We start from the raw sequence: 20501 nt of genomic DNA on the forward strand, positions 1-20501 counted from the left end.
CCTGAAAACAAGACCTAGCCAGACAATAGCTCTAATGCGTCTTTTGGAGCAAAAATTAATATAAGACCCGGTATTATATTTATATCGTATCATATCATATCATACTATACTGTATTACTGGGTCTTACATTAATTATTGCTCCCAAAGACGTATTAGAGCTGATTGTCCAATTAGGTCTTATTTTGGGGGAGACACGGTATACTCCTTCTGAACTGTGTTAGTATAAAGTGTGTCACTGTGGAAGGTGAATTATCCAGGTCATTTTCATTAAAACTGGTTACCTTAACTAGGGATGTGTAAAATAACTGATAATATTGTTCTAATAATTCTTTTAACATGTTTATTTGTTCCTGATGATTAAGAGATGGCTAGAAACTGGGATCTCAAATTTAAATGTTAAAGCCCTCTAAATTAAATTTAAATTCTCATCTTTCTTATTAATTCTCTTTTATTCTGCGTCGCCTGCTTAGAGAATTTGTTGAACACTTGCTACGTGCCAGGTATTGTTCTAGAAGTTGAACAGTAGGAAACAAAACCCTGCCCTTGCTAAGCTTCCATTAGGATGGTAGAAGCTAAAGATTTGTGTGTAATCTGCTATATCCAACTAGCAAAAGGAAGAAGTTAAATTGTTGGAGTATAAAATGCTTCTGGATTCCAGCTTTCTAGCTTTAGATTACACTATTTTAAATCTTGCATGGGATAGATCATGTGCTAAGCGATTTAATTACATTGAGGAATAAAAATTATAGTCTGTGATGTCTTCTCAATTAAAAAATGAGTAGATCATTTAAAGCCAGCTATGAAAAGATTTCATTCCTTTTTCCAAATGCTTATGATTTTTAATGTATTTAAAATGGATGGCATATACAATGCTTTGTGGTTATTTTGAGATTGTCATGTAAAAGTTCCTGTACAGTTTTAAAATTTCCGTTTTGTCAGTAACTTTTCTCATTGTAGAAGTTAGACTTTAGAGCATGAAAATGAGAATAAAACATCAAGAATTATACGAAATTTAACAAGATCAAGATAATTCTAAAAGGTTTAAAGACTATAACTGTATGTAGACCAGTTCAGATAATCAACTAACCAGACATCTAGCAAAGGAAACTTAATAAGTAGTAGAATTGACCCTCTGTGTCAAACATTCTTATCACTAAAGATGATATAGCTACCTGTAGCATTTATCATTTATTACATAAGTGAATAGTAGTGCTCCCCTTTCCAAATAATTGTAGTTTTAGTTAATACAGTTGAAAGCTTAGTATGAAATACAGTAAAGATTGACTAAAATTCCTATGAAACACAGGAGATATGTATTCTAGTCCTCTTTTCTTAGAGATGCAGAATAGCTTAAATTCAGTGATTCTTTTATACTCCCATAACTGATTTTGAGTCATTTTCAAAACATCTTGGTACTGTCCTAATGAATTGCTGGTAGAGGAAGTGGTCAGAATATCAGAGGATTGTTACAGAGCCTGGTTACTGATGGTTACTGACCTGTTAAGGTGCGGGGCAAAGGGAACAATCAGTGAATGGGTTTGGATTTCCAGTGTGTGGCTGAGGGCAGAGAGATAGGAATTGGGTGGGAGCAGAGCAGCAGAAACCTCCTGAAGAGGGACACAGATATCAGAACGGGTTGATAAGGCATGAGAATACGCACAGCAAGGTAGATTCCAGTTTATAGGTACAACTCAGGAACCAGCAGAGCAGAGTTTGCTGCATCAGGGTCAGTTGCAGCAGATATCAGATTGGAGTTTTGTAGAGAATTCTCATGCTGAGCCAAGGTGCATTACCCCCAGTTCTAAGTCCTTCTCTCCAGTCTCTAAGAGATAGGTTGGTCCATTCCACCTCTTGCCTTTGTGTCTGTGACCAAGCTCTTCCTCCTACCCCAACATACCTTCATCTACCAACCCCAAACCTACCTAAGCAAAGCCTTAACTCCTCCTTAGAAGCTTTCTGAATGTCCCAGACCATCTCTGGACCTCTAAAGACTTACAGTCTTTATAAGTCTTTACCTGACAGTGTATGAAACCTCATTAGTCTTTGTATGTGAAGGACGTTGCCTATAAGGTTGTAAGCTTCATGAGGGCAGAGTCTGGCACATATTTGTTTTACACTCTTGGTAAATGGAGGCAAGTGCTGAGCATTTATGTGTCCACTGAATATGTTTCAGTTGAATCACCTTATCAAAAATACCTATTTTTACTTTAGCTGTTTCTGTTTACTTGTGATTGATTAATCTTGGAGAGGATTAAACTATTTCTGCCCAACACTCTGTAAGAAAAATAATGTTTAAATTTATAGTTCAAATAAAAATATAATGATTTAATTTATAGAAATTGCCTTTATAGACATCCCTTCTAGATATTCATTGACATTGAAGAGTGAGGCGTCTGTAGTTTTATGTATTTACATAACTTTCACATAAAACCTTTCTGTGGTTTGGTGACTGCATTTAGTAGTCATATAAAATGTCAGGTTACAATTCATCACTGATGTTTTAGTGTTCTCTGAGAACACTGGCATAGTCTTCATGGGAAGGCCTCTTGTTCATATGCCTGCACCAGTGTGGTTCATGGCTTTACCAGTGCATTCCTCGGACTTTGGCCACCTGTGCCTTTTGGACCAGCAAACCTCTTTGTTCCATATATGCCAATGAAGCTCAGATTTCTTGTTCATAACTGTAAGCCATCTTTTATAATTAGTAGTGATTTCCACGTCTTTTCAGTCTGAAAATTAATCCCCTTACTGTCAAGTAAAAAAACTTAATTGGGACTCCGTTTTTTAACATCTGCTTTTTCCTCTAAGGTTTTTATTTTATGTTGACATATTTAATGAAGTTTCTTTTTTCAATGTACTTAAACTGCATTTAGGAAACGTGGTTACTATTTCTATGTAGATGTTACGATCACAAAAATATAGTAAGAATTTTTTGCATATTTCTGATTTGTCTCTCTCTTTATATATAAATATCTGTCAGTAGGAATTTAGAGTCTCAAAGATTAGAACAAGAAATATAGATACTGTGAGCATCTATAACATACTTACCTCAATAGCTTGGTAGTTACAGATTCAAATCTGATACAGGAAATTAGTCTCCACAAAATCCTGGTAAAGTAAATTTCTGTTGCCTTTACATGAGTAATCTAGAAATCTCTTCTGTGCAGACCCTAAGGGGAATTAAGTCTGCATATCAGAAAGAGAGGTATGAAAGGTGTTACACTTTCCCTCCAAAGTTTTAGTCTCAAGAATTTAGAAAGATGTTCATTATCTTTCTCATGTTTACACAGTTGATATTTAAATGAAAAATTTTAAAGATAATTTTGATTCTAGATTTTTGTAATTTTCCTCATATTTGTATGTCATTTTGCTGAAAAATCAGTTTTTTTCAATGTGTATCTGATTTTTTCTTTGATTCGTTAAATATTAAAATATAATTAGCAATATTTTTATGTGAGTCATTTTGTTGTAGGTATTCATCAAAGTAATAGACACAAATGACCATCGTCCTCAATTTTCTACATCAAAATATGAAGTCATTATTCCTGAAGACACAGTGCCAGATACAGAAATTCTGCAAATCAGTGCTGTGGATAAGGATGAGAAAAACAAACTAATCTACACTCTGCAGAGTAGTATTGATCCATTGAGTCTCAAGAAATTTCGTCTTGATCCTGCAACGGGCTCTCTCTATACTTCCGAAGCGCTGGATCATGAAGCCATTCACCAGCATGTTCTTACGGTCATGGTATGGCTTTCCGCTCCTTCTTCTGCCACCATTTGGTTCCTGAGGGGTTTCGTGTGTTTGAGAGTGATTTTGAATCAGTTATAAGGAAAACCTCAACAGGATTGATAATGTGTTGCTTCTTTTAGGTACGAGATCAAGATGTTCCTGTAAAGCGCAACTTTGCAAGGATTGTTGTCAATGTCAGCGACACAAATGACCACGCCCCCTGGTTCACGAGTTCCTCCTATGAAGGTCGGGTTTATGAATCAGCAGCTGTGGGCTCAGTGGTGTTGCAGGTTACCGCCCTGGACAAGGACAAAGGAAAAAATGCGGAAGTGGTGTACTCCATCGAATCAGGTATTTGGGGAGCACTTGATGGGTTTATAACTTTGCGCTTGTTAGAAAGTGTTTCTTGTCTAAAATTAGTTCTAGATGTTCAAACATTTCTGTGTATCTCTGTAAAAATGGCTTCAACTGATCGTTGACTACCATTTTAAGTGGTAGGAGAAAGAAAATTTCTTTTAATGTTTAACTCTTTACAAAGCCAAGATAGAGAGTCCTAACGAAGTTTGGGGAAAGTTCTTGGAAAGTCACAATATTAGCATAATTCGAGGCAGAGAAGTCCTACAGTAAAGAAAACTGTATTTGACCAATTCAGTATTTCTAAAAGTGTGTTAACCACACAATCCTTTTTGTTTGTAAACTAGGAGACACTTTTAGGAAACCTCTGGCCTGTTAATATAATGCTTCATTTTTAGTCAGTATTTTTTCTTTGTCAGAGCAGGAAATGTCATGATAGAGTGCTGACTCTTCCAATTCTGATTGAGTCAGATCTTCTAGAGAGGACGTTACGCCTCTGCTGCCCCTTCCGTGTTTAAGTTATGCTCCCACTTCCAACCCCATGCAGCTTTAACGGTTGCATTTCATTCCTGGTTATTGCTTGCAGTAGGTCCCAGGGTTAGGATTTGGACTTGAAGAAATGCTGAAAAGCCAAAGGGGCTGAAGTTGGGCAAGAGGCAACAAGGGCAAGGAAGACCAAATCAGGAAGTGTAGGCCGTTCTTCTAGGGATAATAAGGCGAGAGATCAGTCTTGCTGGTGATTACAAGAAGGAAGATCACCGAGAAGCAGGTGTCAAAGCAAAATGTTTTATACTACTAGTCAATCATTCATTTATTCATCCCACAGACTAATTAAGATCATTTTATGTGCCAGGTGCCATGTTATGAGCATTCATACTTGTTCTTAACAGGTAGGGGTTTACCATTGGTCCACAAATACATGTTCTTGCAAAAGAATCCTGCCCCCTATTGAAGCAGGGATTTGCATTAGAGCATATGATTGTATAGTCAGGAATGACCTTGCTTTGGGACTTGTCTTACTCATACCAAGTAATACGAGTAAGGGATTAAAATGTGTAGAAGGTCGCTTTCATTTTTCCATCTTTCTCAGTGCCATTGTTAGTACAGTCTCATTCTTCTGTCTTTATAATGATTTTTAGAGTATCGAGATCATCCACTTAACTTGACCTTTTTTGGGTAAGTCCACATCTCTGCATATTTAGAAATTTTGTCTTGCTTCAGCATTAGAATTAGAAGAGGCATAAATTAACTATAAGTCATATAATCAAAAGCCGAGCAAATGGAGAGGAATTTAAAAAAAAAATAAAAGCTTAGTTGATGTGTTTTATGTGGTTAAACTGTTTTTGTTTCTTAATATATTTGAAGTTTCATTGATTTCCCTGAAAATGACCAAATTTAGTCCATTACTCACAAGACCTCATAGACTGCCCGTGGTTGCAGTGTTAAAATGTATTACAGTGTAGTTAGTGCCTTGAATAAAGATGAAGGTTTTTCCACTGGTTCAGAAATTTAGCCATTAGAAAAACAGTGCATTCCATTTGTGCATGCCTGAGCACTTCAATAAAATAATTTTCTCATAGACAAACTGGCTGGGTTTGTGTAGGAGAAAATGTTAAACTTTCCCTTAGCTTTCACATAATTTTCAACAACTGGGTGGTTAAAATATGATTCTTGGTGCCTGACCAAAGGCATGTGCATTCTTTAAATGTTTGTAATGACTGATGGAATTAGTAATTTGGTATTCCAAGAATGGAACTGTATCTCTGCTGGAAGAATAGATAATACCAGGGACCTATTCTGGTATAGAATTGGGACTTTTAAGAAGATTTTTTTTATATAGATTTAGTAATATAAAAATTGTGCTGAACAATTACTTTATAGGAAAACTACTACCTTCAAATGCTATAGAATTGTGTATATGTGAATCTGTTGGAATAGCAGGAACTATGCAGTGGTCATACAGCCTTTCATTTAATAGTTTATAATCACCTTCTTCTAATTTCTGTCAGATTACATTTAATAAAGTTCGAAAGACTCGTTATAAACTCAGGCCACAACACTGCATGTTTAATTAGCAGCAATTTATTGAGCAAAAGGTTTGGTCTGATTAGGACCCGTTAGGAAAAAAGGAATTAATTAAAGGATATTTTCAGTAACAACTGAGTTATGTTTAGAGACATCCGCCATACATGGGGCCGCATGGCGTTTTCTTCTCTTTATTTTTTTTAAAGTAGATTATTGTATTTTCAAAACTGTTGTTACACCTGGAAATAGAAGACACTCAGTAAATGTACTCATTGACAAGAACTGGTTTTCTTCCCCAAACTTAGCTTAAGTATTATTGCAACTGAAGCTTTATAGAGGCTTCCATATTGTCAGGTAGTCAGCATCCCCAGCATGTCCACCCCGGGAAGACAAGGATTCCTGTATATGGCTCCCTGACATGCCCTCTGGGGTGCGCGTGTAATATAGTCGCAGCTAATGAGCACAGATATGCACGTTTGTCCAGATAATTGCCTTGTTCCAATGGAGAGAACAATTTAAGCCTATTTAGAAATCACCGGTATCTCCAACTAAAGTGCATGACTAAGCCCCCAACCGAGTACAGACTTCTACAACGGCCTTGTGAATTCATTTACAAATGCCATACGTGTATTTCAGTATTAGTGAGTATGCCTGTTACTAGATCAGACAAGTGCATGTGTGTTCAAACCACTCAGCAGCCCTCCTTGTTTTTCCACATAACCATGCTGTTGCTCTCCCATCTGCAAAGGTGATGATTTCTGCCATAGTATATATGTATGTAGCATCCATATATTAATTGACTAGCTGGGTTCCTGTTTAACCTTCTTGTTACCAGTGACAGGCTCAGAGCTGTCTTTATCAAAGTCAAGATACTCCAAGTATCTGAAAAATGTTTGTGAATACCATGTGGTTGATAAACAAAATTTTTGTCAGGGATTCCCAATTAGTCCATATATGTTCCTTTTGCTAATACTTTTAAATGAAGTACTTAATCTAACAAATGGTAGCTGGTAGTTATAAAAGTAGAAATGCAGGAAAAACCCAACACAAGTATAAATATAGTGCCTTAATGAATGGATTGATTTTTTTTTTTTCAGGCTGCTGCTGAACCTTTTTGATATTTAATTCAGTATCTTTCCATGCATGTGTAAAAGTTGTTTCACTCAAATATATACTGAGTATCTCCTATGTGTCAGGCATTTTTCTAGGCACAGGTGATAAAATAATGAATAAAACAAGTCATGTTTAAATGGGGCTTATATTCTAGTGGAAGAACAGATAAGAACCAGGCTACCATACATGGTCTAAAGAGGACAGAAACAGCCTGCTGAATAGGCAGGTCAAGGAAGGACTCACCATTATACTCTAAGCACAGGGCATTTGGGTAAAATGTGAATGAATGAATGAATGAAGGAAGGAAGGAAGCAAGGAGAATAACTGGGGGAATACTGTTCCAGGAGAGGATTCACCAAATACAGTGATCCTGAGCTGAGAATGTGCTCACCTGAGGGAGGAGCAAGAAGGAAGCGAATGGGGCTGGAGGGCAGGGAGCTAGCTGCCAGGCTGCTTTAATACATAGATAAAAATCTATTCATTCTGCCATGTGAGGCTTTACATATTTGAAGTTAAGATTTCACTATACACGATCAGAGAAATGCATATGGATGAATGAATATAAAATACGGTAGGTTAGCTGCTTTTTTAGCACAGACAGACGAAAATCCAAGGGAGTGGGGATAAAGATAGTTGTCCAAGGTTGTCACAGTCTCTGTGAGCCCAGGTAGCCAGTCACAGTTTTGGAAGGTGGGGTGATAGACAGGTAGGATGAGAAAAGACCTTGCCTTTCTGATGACTGACTAAAACACATCGAGAGAGAATCTGGGGTTGTTGACTCTCATAGATACACAGAGGCCAAAAATTCGTGTCTACAAGGCCTGGCCAGGGCAGCGTGACACCATTCATGGGCAAGGGGTTAGCTCAGAGCTTCGGGGCCTGGAGAACACCTGGGCCTCTGCCCTGTTGCAGATTGAAGCACGGCCATGGGACCTGGATGCAGAGCCAGGCAAACTTAATGAAAACCAGACTGGGTCTGGCCTCAAAAATAGCTATCAGGGATTTTTGGAAAATGTGTTGAAGGAAATGAAGGCTGTAGAGGAAGTGTTTACTAGTAATGATGTGGAGAAAGAAGTGCTTGGTTAATCCCCTGGTTTGCAAATCACACTAAGTAACTCTGCTCTATGACGTGCCACACTCGATTGCAAACTAAAGGAAAACAGAATTTGAGAAAGCAATTAAGTGAGGCAAGTCAGCTTTGTTTTGGGTAGGTGTAGTAGTTCATTTGGGGAAAATAAATTCAGTTCTCTGACTAGAATAATGGATCTGGAGTCTTGTTTATAAAACAGAAAACTGGATGGAGGGTTTGTGGATGGATTGAATCTGAGGACTGTCCCACTGTCTTGATCTATCCAAAAACATGGTACCCTGCTAAACTGTAGAAACCTGCTCATTTCTTCAGGAGGGTTTCAGTTGATACAAAACAGTAGAATATGGTAGAGTTGCATTAGCGCTAAATACATGTATATAATATAGCTGGGAAAGGTCCAAAGAAAAGCAAGTTAAAACACACGATGCTAGCGGAGTTTCTCAGACTCAACACTACTGACATTTTGAACCAAAAAAACTTTTGTCGTGGAGTCTGTCCTGTGTATTGTAGGATGTGTGGCAGCATCCCGGGTCTCAACCCACTAGATGCCAGTAGCACCCTCTCCTCCCAAGTAGTGACAACCAAAAGTGTCTCCAGACATTGTTGAATGCCCCCTTCTAAGCAGTATCACCCCTACTTGAGGACCACTGACCCAGGGAATAAATTGACCTGAAAAAGGTTAACAAGAGAATATTACTGAAATCTTCAAAACCTACAGGTTTTGAAGGTGGGGCAGGTTATACACAAGCTTATTCATCAATTTTCTGAATATTAAAATTCTTGAAGTGTGTTAAATTTTCTTAATGAATTGAGGTCTTCCCTTTCATAATGAATAAGAATCTTGAGCATTTTCAAGTGATAAATGCTGAAAATATAAGTATGTTTCACAAGGTTTTTGAGCGAGTCTTGGAAAATTATGAGCTTAATTACTTTATGGAAGGATAACCGTATCCTTCTGTGGCACATTGCTTGTTCAGCCAATAGAGAGAGAGGTGTGGTGTTCAGTGCTGATTGATATTTCTTCTGTTCCTTGCATTTCATAATTTATGGCCAAAACTCTGAAAAATCTGCCTTGTTTTAGGCGATAAAAACGAAACAAGTTGAATAAAACAAGTTCCATTCATATGCTGATAACCTCCAAATTTCTGTTTAATTTCAGGATATAATGTTTGAAGATATGTTTGTTTCTGTATTTCCAACTACTAGTTCTATCGATCCCTGTATTTTTCTCTTACATGCTTTTTTTTTTTCCTCCCAGGAAATATTGGAAATTCTTTTACAATTGATCCCGTCTTGGGCTCTATAAAAACCGCCAAAGAATTAGATCGAAGTAACCAAGTGGAATATGATTTAATGGTAAAAGCTACAGATAAAGGCAATCCACCAATGAGTGAAATAACGTCTGTGCATGTATTTGTCACAATTGCTGACAATGCCTCTCCTAAATTTACATCTAAAGAATATTCCGTTGAAATCAGTGAAACTATCAGCATTGGGAGTTTTGTTGGAATGGTTGTAGCCCATAGTCAATCCTCAGTGGTATATGAAATAAAAGATGGGAATATAGCTGATGCTTTTGATATTAATCCACATTCGGGAAGTATCATCACTCAGAAAGCCCTGGATTTTGAAACTTTGCCTGTTTATACATTGACAATACAAGGAACTAACATGGCTGGTTTGTCTACTAATACAACTGTTCTAGTGCATCTACAGGATGAAAATGACAACTTGCCAGTTTTTATACAGGCAGAATACACAGGACTCATTAGCGAATCTGCTTCAATTAACAGTGTGGTCCTAACAGATAAGAATATCCCATTAGTGATTCGAGCAACTGACGCTGATAAAGAATCGAATGCTTTGCTTGTTTATCACATTGTTGAACCATCCATACACAAATATTTTGCTATTGATTCTAGCACTGGTGCTATTCATACAGTGCTAAGTTTGGACTATGAAGAAACAAGTACTTTTCACTTTACTGTGCAAGTGCATGACATGGGAACACCACGGTTATTTGCTGAATATGCAGCTAATGTGACTATACATGTAATTGACATTAATGACTGCCCTCCTGTATTCTCCAAATCATTATATGAAGCATCTCTTTTGTTGCCAACTTACAAAGGAGTAAAAGTCATCACAGTAAATGCTATAGATGCTGATTCAAGTGCGTTCTCCCAGTTAATGTACTCCATCACCGAAGGTAACATCGGGGAGAAGTTTTTTATGGACTACAAGACTGGTTCTATAACTGTACAAAACACAACTCAGTTAAGAAGCCGCTATGAGTTAACCGTTAGAGCTTCTGATGGCAGATTTGCAAGCTTTTCCTCTGTGAAAATTAACGTGAAAGAAAGCAAGGAAAGTCAGCTAAAGTTTACCCAAGATTTCTACTCTGCAGTAGTGAAAGAGAATTCCACTGAAGCCAGAACATTAGCTGTGATTACTGCTCTTGGGAATCCAATCAACGAACCTTTGTTTTATCGTATTCTCAACCCAGATCGCAGATTTAAAATAAGTCGCACTTCAGGAGTTCTGTCGACCACCGGTATACCATTTGATCGTGAACAGCAGGAGGCATTTGATGTGGTAGTAGAAGTGACACAAGAACATAAGCCTTCAGCAGTGGCCCATGTCGTTGTGAAGGTCATCATAGAAGACCAAAATGATAATGCACCAGTGTTTGTCAACCTTCCTTACTATGCTGTTGTCAAAGTGGATACTGCGGTGGGCCATGTTATTCGCTACGTCACTGCCGTAGACAGAGATAGTGGCAGAAATGGGGAAGTGCATTACTACCTGAAGGAACATCATGAACACTTTCAAATCGGACCCTCAGGTGAACTTTCACTGAAAAAGCAGTTTGAACCTGACACCTTAAATAAAGAATATCTCGTCACAGTGGTTGCAAAAGATGGAGGAAACCCAGCGTTTTCGGCTGAAGTGATAGTTCCAGTTACTGTCATGAATAAAGCCATGCCTGTGTTTGAAAAACCTTTCTACAGTGCAGAGATTCCAGAGAATATCCAGATGCATAGTCCCATTGTCCACGTGCAAGCCAATAGTCCAGAAGGGTTGAAAGTGTTCTACAGCATCACAGATGGAGATCCTTTTAGCCAGTTTACCATTAACTTCAACACCGGAGTTGTAAATGTCATAGCTCCTCTGGATTTTGAGTCCCACCCAGCATATAAACTGTGCATACGAGCAACTGACTCCTTGACTGGTGCTCATGCTGAAGTGTTTGTTGACATAATAGTGGAAGACATCAATGATAACCCTCCAGTGTTTGTCCAGCAGTCTTACGCTGCAACACTGTCCGAGGCATCTGTAATTGGAACGGCTGTTGTTCAGGTTAGAGCAACAGATTCTGATTCAGAACCAAATAGAGGAATTTCATACCATATGTTTGGGAATCACAGTAAGAGTCATGACCATTTTCACATAGATAGCAGCACTGGTCTCATTTCACTAGTCAGAACTTTGGATTATGAGCTGTTCCAGCAGCACAGGATTTTTGTGACAGCCGTGGATGGCGGCATGCCCCCACTGAGCAGCGACGTGATTGTCACAGTAGATGTCACTGACCTCAATGATAATCCACCACTGTTTGACCAACAGATTTATGAGGCCAAAATTAGCGAGCATGCCACTCATGGTCATTTTGTGACCTGTGTGAAAGCCCATGATGCAGACAGTTCAGACATAGACAAGTTGGAATATTCCATTCTGTCTGGCAACGATCATAAGAACTTTGTCATTGACAGTGAAACAGGGATTATCACACTCTCAAACCTCCGCCGGCACACCTTGAAGCCATTTTACAGTCTTAACATTTCTGTTTCTGATGGAGTGTTTAGAAGTTCAGCTCAGGTCCAAGTAACTGTAATTGGAGGCAATTTGCACAGTCCTGTTTTTCTTCAGAATGAATACGAAGTGGAGCTCGCTGAAAACGCTCCCTTACACACCCTGGTGATTGAGGTTAAAGCAACTGATGGGGATTCTGGTATTTATGGTCACATTTCTTACCATATTGTAAATGACTTTGCCAAAGACAGGTTTTACACAAATGAGAGAGGACAGGTATTTACTTTGGAAAAACTTGATCGAGAAACCCCAGCAGAGAAAGTAATCGCAGTTCGTTTAATGGCTAAGGATGCTGGAGGAAAAGTTGCTTTCTGCACCATTAATGTCATCCTTACCGATGACAATGATAATGCACCACAATTTCGAGCAACCAAGTATGAAGTCAACATTGGATCCAGTGCTCCCAAAGGGACATCCGTCATTAAAGTTCTTGCAAGTGATGCTGATGAGGGATCCAACGCTGACGTCACCTATGCCATTGAAGCAGATTTTGAAAGTGTTAAAGAGAATTTGGAAATTAACAAACTGTCTGGCGTAATTACTACAAAGGAAAGCTTAATTGGCTTAGAAAATGAGTTCTTCACTTTCTTTGTTAGAGCTGTGGATAACGGGTCTCCACCAAAAGAGTCTGTTGTCCCCGTCTATGTTAAAATACTTCCACCGGAAGTGCAGCTTCCAAAATTTTCAGAGCCCTTTTATACCTATGCAATTTCAGAAGACATGCCTATCGGGACAGAAATCGATCTTATCCAAGCAGAACACAGTGGGACTGTTCTTTACAGCCTCGTCAAAGGGAATACTCCCGAAAGTAATCGGGATGAGTTCTTTGTGATTGACAGACAGAGCGGGAGACTGAAACTGGAGAAGAGCCTGGATCACGAGACAACTAAGTGGTATCAGTTTTCCATACTTGCCAGGTGCACTCATGATGACTATGAGGTGGTGGCTTCTGTAGATGTTAGTATCCAAGTGAAAGATGCAAATGATAACAGCCCTGCCTTGGAGTCTAACCCGTATGAGGCATTTGTTGTTGAAAACCAGCCAGGGGGAAGTAGAGTCATCCAGGTCAGGGCATCTGATCTAGACTCAGGAACCAATGGCCATGTTATGTATAGCCTAGATCAGTCACAAAGTATAGAAGTCATCGAATCTTTTGCCATTAACATGGAAACAGGCTGGATTACTACCCTAAAGGAGCTTGACCATGAAAAGAAAGACAATTACCAGATTAAAGTGGTTGCATCAGATCATGGCGAGAAGGTTCAGCTGTCCTCTACGGCTATCGTGGATGTTACTGTCACCGATGTCAACGACAGTCCCCCACGATTCACGGCAGAGATTTACAAAGGAACTGTGAGTGAAGATGATCCACCAGGCGGTGTAATTGCTATCTTAAGTACCACGGATGCTGATTCTGAAGAAATTAACAGACTAGTTACATATTATATAACAGGTAAAAAAAAATTAAATGGTTTAATTTAAAATTAAATATATTAGATGTATAAATCCTGAGATACATATTTTATGGAAATTGGAAGGTAAAGGGATGATTTAAGTATATCTGAAAAAGTAGAAAAAGCATCTGTTAAGCTACATTTCAAGTTCTTTGCCTGAACAAAGTTAACGGTTGTTTCACTAGACTGTTTTTGATTTTTATGACTCATTCTCTTGAACTTTATACTTAGCATAAAATAAACATACTATAATTAAAAAGAAAAAGTTACAGTTTCATTGTAGGCCAAAGTATTGTTGATTAGCCTATATTTTATTTGGTTTATTGCTATGCTTAAAAATACATTTTAATATTTCTTTATTTTTTGGTAAATGGGAAAGTTAATATACCAAATGCATATGTAATTGTTTTTTAAAAAAATCCTTAATTCTTTTAGGCCATAATTATGTATCTACTGTATAATTTATTTCTCCTATTACTACTTTTCGTTATGTCAACAAGTTTGTCATCTTTCCTCCATTTATTTAATAGGAGGGGATCCTTTGGGGCAGTTTGCTATTGAAAATATACAGAATGAATGGAAGGTCTATGTGAAGAAACCTCTAGATAGGGAAAAAAGGGACAACTATCATCTGACTATCACAGCAACTGATGGGACCTTCTCATCAAAAGCTATAGTTGAAGTGAAAGTTCTTGATGCAAATGACAACAGTCCAGTTTGTGAAAAGGTAGGTGGCTCTTTCTTCACATTTATAGATTATGAATTCAGATTTGTTTCTCAGACCTTGTAGGAGGACTGTCATATGGTGCTGTGGGGCTTTGTATTATAATCTCTTGCTGTTTAAGCAAAGATAAGTGTTAGATGGGGCAAGAGTTGGATTCGCATCAGAACTATGTTTGGGAATGCTTAAATAGTTTAAAAACCTCATCTAAAAATACTGTGAATTTTGGACAGGATTACATTTGTGTTTAAAAAGGCTCTGTAAAGTTTCCATGAAGGGATTCCCTTCGTTTGGGGATGAGGTTATTTTGGGTGAAATATCTGGCCAGCAGTTGTTTATACAGAGTTCTGTTTTGCTTTAACAGACTGTTTTGGGGGCACTTGCTCTTGACACAGTAGAGAAAGTACGAGGTTAATGACATGGCTCCTGCACATGAAATGTGGCCATTTCATGTGAGAACAGATATGTCAACGAAGATCTGTCCCCGTGAGGGCGCAGGGTGAGGACGTGAGCAGGAGTGATCACTGGAGCTGGAGGATGAGGAAAGCTCAGCCTTTGGGAGGTGGTGATTAGATAACGGAGTAGAAGTGGGAAGGCAGTGGGTCTTAAGAAGGGTGAACTGGATTAGAGAGGCTGCGAAGGTCCTTCCGGGGAATTGGGACTCTATCCTAGAGAAAATAGGGGCTCTTTGAATCCTTTTCTATTTGAAAGGTGGCGATCACATGAACCCAGAGTTCCTTAAAGAAGATGAGGTCAGTAACATTGTGTTCATTTAGATGAGGAAGCCTGACAGCAAGGGGATAACAGAGAGTAGGCAGAGGTGGCAGAAGGAATGAAAGGACACAAGACACTACAAAGGGAAAACTGGTAGCACTTGGTCCTGCCTGGGTGTGACAGCATGGCAAGCGTGTCAAGTCAACGTTGACTTCAATGTTTCCTACAGGAGAGATGGGGAAAAAGACCAAAGCTAAGCCTGGGGTGGGAATTACTTTTAGAGGAAGCATGCTGGGTTCCACTTCTGATTTGTTCAGTTTAAGGTAATGGGACGTTGAGTTGAATGTATTTTTAAAAGTGTAGAGATGATGAGATTGAGGGTAGATGTTAGGGAGGGATATGTAAATTTGTCAGTTTCTATGGATAACTGGTAATTGAATCCATTTGAAAGGATAATTACAAAAAGGGAAAAAGAGCAGAGATGGGTAAGGTATCTATCTCTCTAGGGAGAAGGGAGGAGGAAGTAGAGATGGTAGGAAGAGAATGCCGGTATCAGGATGGTGTTAACAGAATAAAGGAGGAGAGCGTTTTTAGGAAGCGGGATTGCGAGCAGAGGTGTGATTTAGATTGAAACAGACCGTTTGAAGTCTGACTGGCTTGGAGGTGGCAGTCTCACTATCACGATGGATGCCTGATTGATCAAGGTTAAAAAGTGTGCACTAAGGAGGCAATAGATTTGGAAAGTTGAGAGTCGAAGGAAGAAGAATATGGCATGTTGAGGGAAGGTTGGGTAGAGGGGAAAGTGATTTTGAAAAGAGCGACAGAGGAGTTGGAGAGCTCCCCAGTAAGCATGAGACATGCTGAAGATGTGGAAAGGAACAGAGCTGTTCTCAGGGAAATGGTACTTAACTTGTAATTCAGTCAAGAGGGGAAGTGGAACTTCTGAGGGGTGAGGCGTTCATTCCAATCCATGTTTGTACTTTTTGGTGATAGTATTTTCTGGATGGAGGACTTTATATTTACATATTATAGAAACTAAATGTATGTGTTTTGTTGTTTTTTGAAACTTTCATATTGTTTTAATATGAAATACCCTATCATCTTTGGGAAAAATAAAATTTGGACACTGGATCATTTAGAATCATCGGTATTGCAAAATATTTTGTTTCATGAGTCATTAAATGTAGTTCACCTAAAACTGAGCTTCGATTAAGAAAATAAATTCAACAAAATCTTACCTGTCTTATGTTGTTTTGGTTTATGGCATAGATTTCTAAATAGTTGGAACTGAAAACAACCATTTATTATGTTTGACAGGTCAGATATGAAGAGATAGGTTAGAGCACGTGATAGAAGAGCCCTCGCCCAGTGCTCACTTCCCCCCTCGCATGTGGCCTTGGGGAGTCTGTTTTCTCCCATGACTCAAGGATTGCTTCTTTCTTAACTGTAATTATTTGGTCATGTGTTAAGAACGAGTGCAAACAATAAATTTTTGTATTGGAAGTTAGTAGATACGATGTCACAGGCATCTGCTTTCTCCAATCTTTAGGTAAATAGGGAGTGCTACTTATATTTACTCATAAGATTTTAAACTAAATATGAAACCAACTCAAAGACATAAAGCACTGCATTCAGAACTCCGTTGGTTAAATATCAGATTAGACTCGCTCAGCAATATTGAGCTGTTAATTGTTATGTGGCTCCTCGTTTTATATTGTTTTATAAGAAAAATAGTTTTGAAAGCTTCTTGGATTGTAGCTTTAGTTATTTCCCATGTTTTCTATGGCCAAAGTTAAGTGATTTATTTCCAGTCATTCCCTTGGCAATCGTGTTGACTTCCAATGTCTTTTGTTAACAATATTGTTTAAACTCTTTGTAGACTTTATATGCAGACACAATTCCAGAAGATGCCTTTCCTGGGAAGTTGATCATGCAGGTCTCTGCTACAGATGCAGATATCCGTTCCAACGCTGAAATTACTTACACATTATTTGGTCCAGGTGCAGAAAAATTCAAACTAAATCCAGACACAGGTAATGATGGAGTTTGGGGCAAAATTAATTGTGTTCCAACAAAGTCATATATGCAGGTGGGTTTAGATCATACACAAAAAATGAAATTACGTTTTGTTCATGTGAAATGTACTGGATGCTACAAAATTGGCATCACTTAGAAATCTACACAGCAATTTAATGTGTAAAATTTGGGGTGAGATTTAAAAAAGTAACAGCAACAGTATCACGTACTTGAACCAAGGATTTAAAATTGTTTATATCAACTTTAAAAAAACCCTCAGAAGTTAAAATATACTTCAAACATTCTACATTATCCGTTTTTTGATGTAGCTTGTTTTCATGAATGCATGGTCATCAATTTATAATTTAGCATATTCATTAATTCATGATATTTTACTCATCTTTGCATTGCTAGGATCGTTTTCCTCTTATACTTTATATTTTGTTAAAATTGGGGTCAAGTAATAATTTTGTATTAAGCCAACCCCCCCCACCACCAAAGGACTAATTGTGAACATATAAATCTAATATTTTGAGTCAATTAAATTTTTGTTTTGATTTGGCAAATTAAGTAGCTGTTTTGCTTTTGTAACATTATACGTAATGCAAGGGCTCTAGCCTGGAGATCATTATGACTTAAAGAGCTAGCACCTGGCAGGGTGAGGCGACCTGGAACTCACTGTATTCACACAGCTGTTGACTCTGTCACTGATAAAACTGTTCTCCAAAGGAAGGCTGTGAGTCAGATTTTGTACCTGTAAGAGCAAAGAGGAAGAAATAAGATGTGCTATTACAGCTCAAATTTTAAATCTCAAGTGAGTCCATTTTTCGTTTGTTTTTCAGGTGAACTGAAAACATTAGCCCCCCTTGATCGAGAGGAGCAAGCAATTTATAACCTTCTAGTCAAGGCCACAGATGGAGGGGGAAGATTCTGTCAAGCTCATGTTGTGATCACATTAGAGGATGTGAATGATAATGCCCCCGAATTCTCTGCTGATCCTTACACCATCACCGTGTTTGAAAACACAGAGCCTGGAACGCTGTTGACAAGAGTGCAGGCTACCGATGGAGATGCAGGTATCGTCCAGCTTATGCTTGGCCTTCAAACTGTACCCGAGCATCCTAGCAACCTCTGTTTTAAAACACACCCCAGATTCATCCTGTTTAACTTATCTTAACCTCATGCATGTTGAATAGCTTATCGTTGTGTTATTTAATTCCTTAGTATTAAAAATATGGAGTGAAATCTTTAAAATAATGAATGCATTCTTAATGAATATTTGAAGTCTCAAAATTGCATCCAGTGAACTTGCTATTGTAAAGTATTCATAGTAGCCATAGAGTTCTGGTCAGTGACTAGGTTAGCTGATCTTCATATCATTGAATTAATTAGTGATGTATTTTGTGAATAAACCATTCGTGACATAAAGAGATTTTAGTATCAGAATGTAACAGAAGCAAATGCTGTATTTTTTAGTTTTACAAACCTGTCAAATGTTTTATGAAGAAAATAAAAACTCTAGGAAATCTATTTATGGCATTTTGATAGCAGATAGTAAAAGTAACTTCTTCAGTTAGACTAATGCTGGAGAATTAGAAGAATAGCAAAAATGTCACTTTTCAAATAAATCTTTCTCACTGAAGGTAAATAATAAATAGACTTTAAAAGATCTGCTGGGTATTATAGCATAAGTTCATATAGAGCATTGTCTTAAAAAGCCAGGTAACTGAAATTATATTTACTTTAACTCAGTAAATTGCTAATCTAAAAGTTCACTGTTTTAAAAATCATAGTCATAAGAATTTTTAAATAATGTGTGTGAGCATTTTCCATTTTTAATAAGTATGCTACATTTAAAAAAAATAATTTGTTTACATTCTTTGAAATAAAACATTCTGACATGATGTCATGTCTTGACAGGATTGAATCGGAAGATATCCTACTCTCTGATTAACTCTGCTGATGGGCAGTTTTCCATTCATGAATTATCTGGAATTATTCAGTTAGAAAAGCCTTTGGATCGAGAACTACAGTCAGTATACACCCTTACTTTGAAAGCTGTAGATCAAGGTTTGCCAAGGAGGTTAACAGCTACTGGCACTGTTATTGTGTCAGTGTTGGATATAAATGACAACCCACCTGTGTTTGAATACCGTGAATATGGTGCCACAGTGTCTGAGGACATTCTTACTGGAACAGAAGTTCTTCAAGTATATGCAGCAAGTCGGGACATTGAAGCAAATGCAGAAATCACCTACTCAATAATAAGTGGAAATGAACATGGAAAATTCAGCATAGATTCTAAAACAGGTAACCTACCATGTAAATGAAAGGAAGCCCTTTATTCTGCCAAAAAGGTTAGATTGCCTGGCCTGATATACTTGACCTGATATAAAGTGACAGATCATAAATTGTTAGTAGATACTCCAAAAAGATAAAACCCAAGTATTCTTTGTGACGTCATTTTAAGTAGGATTCAAAGTGGTTTTGAAGACGTTAAACTAGTTCTACATAAAATACATTTTTGATATATCTATTATAACTATAAGCAAATTAACTCTAAATAGAAAATTAAAATATCACACTCTAGTAACTTAGTAAAGATATAAGATGTAGTAAATTAGTAAAGATAAAGAGTGGAAGATAGTACAGGATCTTGCATAATGGCTCCCTTTTACCTCCTTTTATTTAGAACTCATGTGAAGTAGCTTCCCCAAGTGAAACAGTAGTTTCGACCTCTTTGATCTTAGTTTCAATGGGGGCATCTGATACTTCATAAGGTTGACTTCTTTATTATGGTAGTTATATATAACAGTCATAGTATACTTTGAATCACACTGCTATCAAGGTTAAAAGTCATAGGAGCTTAGACTCTTGCTGCATAAATACTTCTGTCATCTTGTTAACCTGTGGTCTAAAATAGCTGTAAGTCTTAGAGCATTGTAAAAAGTCACTCCATTCAAACTGTATTTAATTGTATGTGACTATTTCAGATGAACAGTAGGTGTGTGAGGATGCTATTTTAAAACGTATTTTTAACACATACCATAAAACTTATTTTTAGGGCTGTATAAGTAGTATGGACAATAAGGAAGTGAAAAGGAAAGATGGTAAAGGAGTTGTTAAAACAGGGAACTTTTTTTTTAATGATAGGATGTAAAGAGTTATTCTAGAGATTTAAAAAAAGGATGCTCATTTCTGTAAAAGAAAAAAGTATGAGAAGGAAAAGGAAACTAAAAGCCAAAGAGGAGAATTTTTGCTTTCTTTTCATTTTATGAAATTAGAATGAAGTCTGTATTCAACTATGGTTTAGAAGAAATGAGAAATAGAATAATTTTATAGCAGGGATGTGGGTAGTATTGATTGGGAAAGCAATTTAAATATCACAATGAGTATCAGGAAAATAA

General features: G+C 37.6%; 1 protein-coding gene across 12 annotated transcripts in view; it reads left to right on the plus strand.

Moving 5' to 3' along the window:
• The window catches only part of FAT1 (FAT atypical cadherin 1), a 125950-nt gene that overhangs the window by 84724 nt on the left and 20725 nt on the right, over positions 1-20501 (plus strand). For all 12 annotated transcript variants that reach the window (XR_004422905.1, XR_004422904.1, XM_033104996.1 and 9 more), the window contains 7 exons: positions 3474-3749; positions 3875-4085; positions 9575-13642; positions 14174-14370; positions 16958-17111; positions 17937-18170; positions 19015-19404. Coding sequence is in view for 10 of the 12 variants with exons in the window: in XM_033104996.1 (XP_032960887.1) it covers positions 3474-3749; positions 3875-4085; positions 9575-13642; positions 14174-14370; positions 16958-17111; positions 17937-18170; positions 19015-19404 (5530 nt within the window). In the remaining 2 variants the exon portion in view is untranslated. The remainder of the gene's footprint in view (positions 1-3473; positions 3750-3874; positions 4086-9574; positions 13643-14173; positions 14371-16957; positions 17112-17936; positions 18171-19014; positions 19405-20501) is intronic.

This window comes from Rhinolophus ferrumequinum, chromosome 4 (genome assembly GCF_004115265.2).
Source record: "Rhinolophus ferrumequinum isolate MPI-CBG mRhiFer1 chromosome 4, mRhiFer1_v1.p, whole genome shotgun sequence".
Lineage (NCBI taxonomy): Eukaryota > Metazoa > Chordata > Mammalia > Chiroptera > Rhinolophidae > Rhinolophus > Rhinolophus ferrumequinum.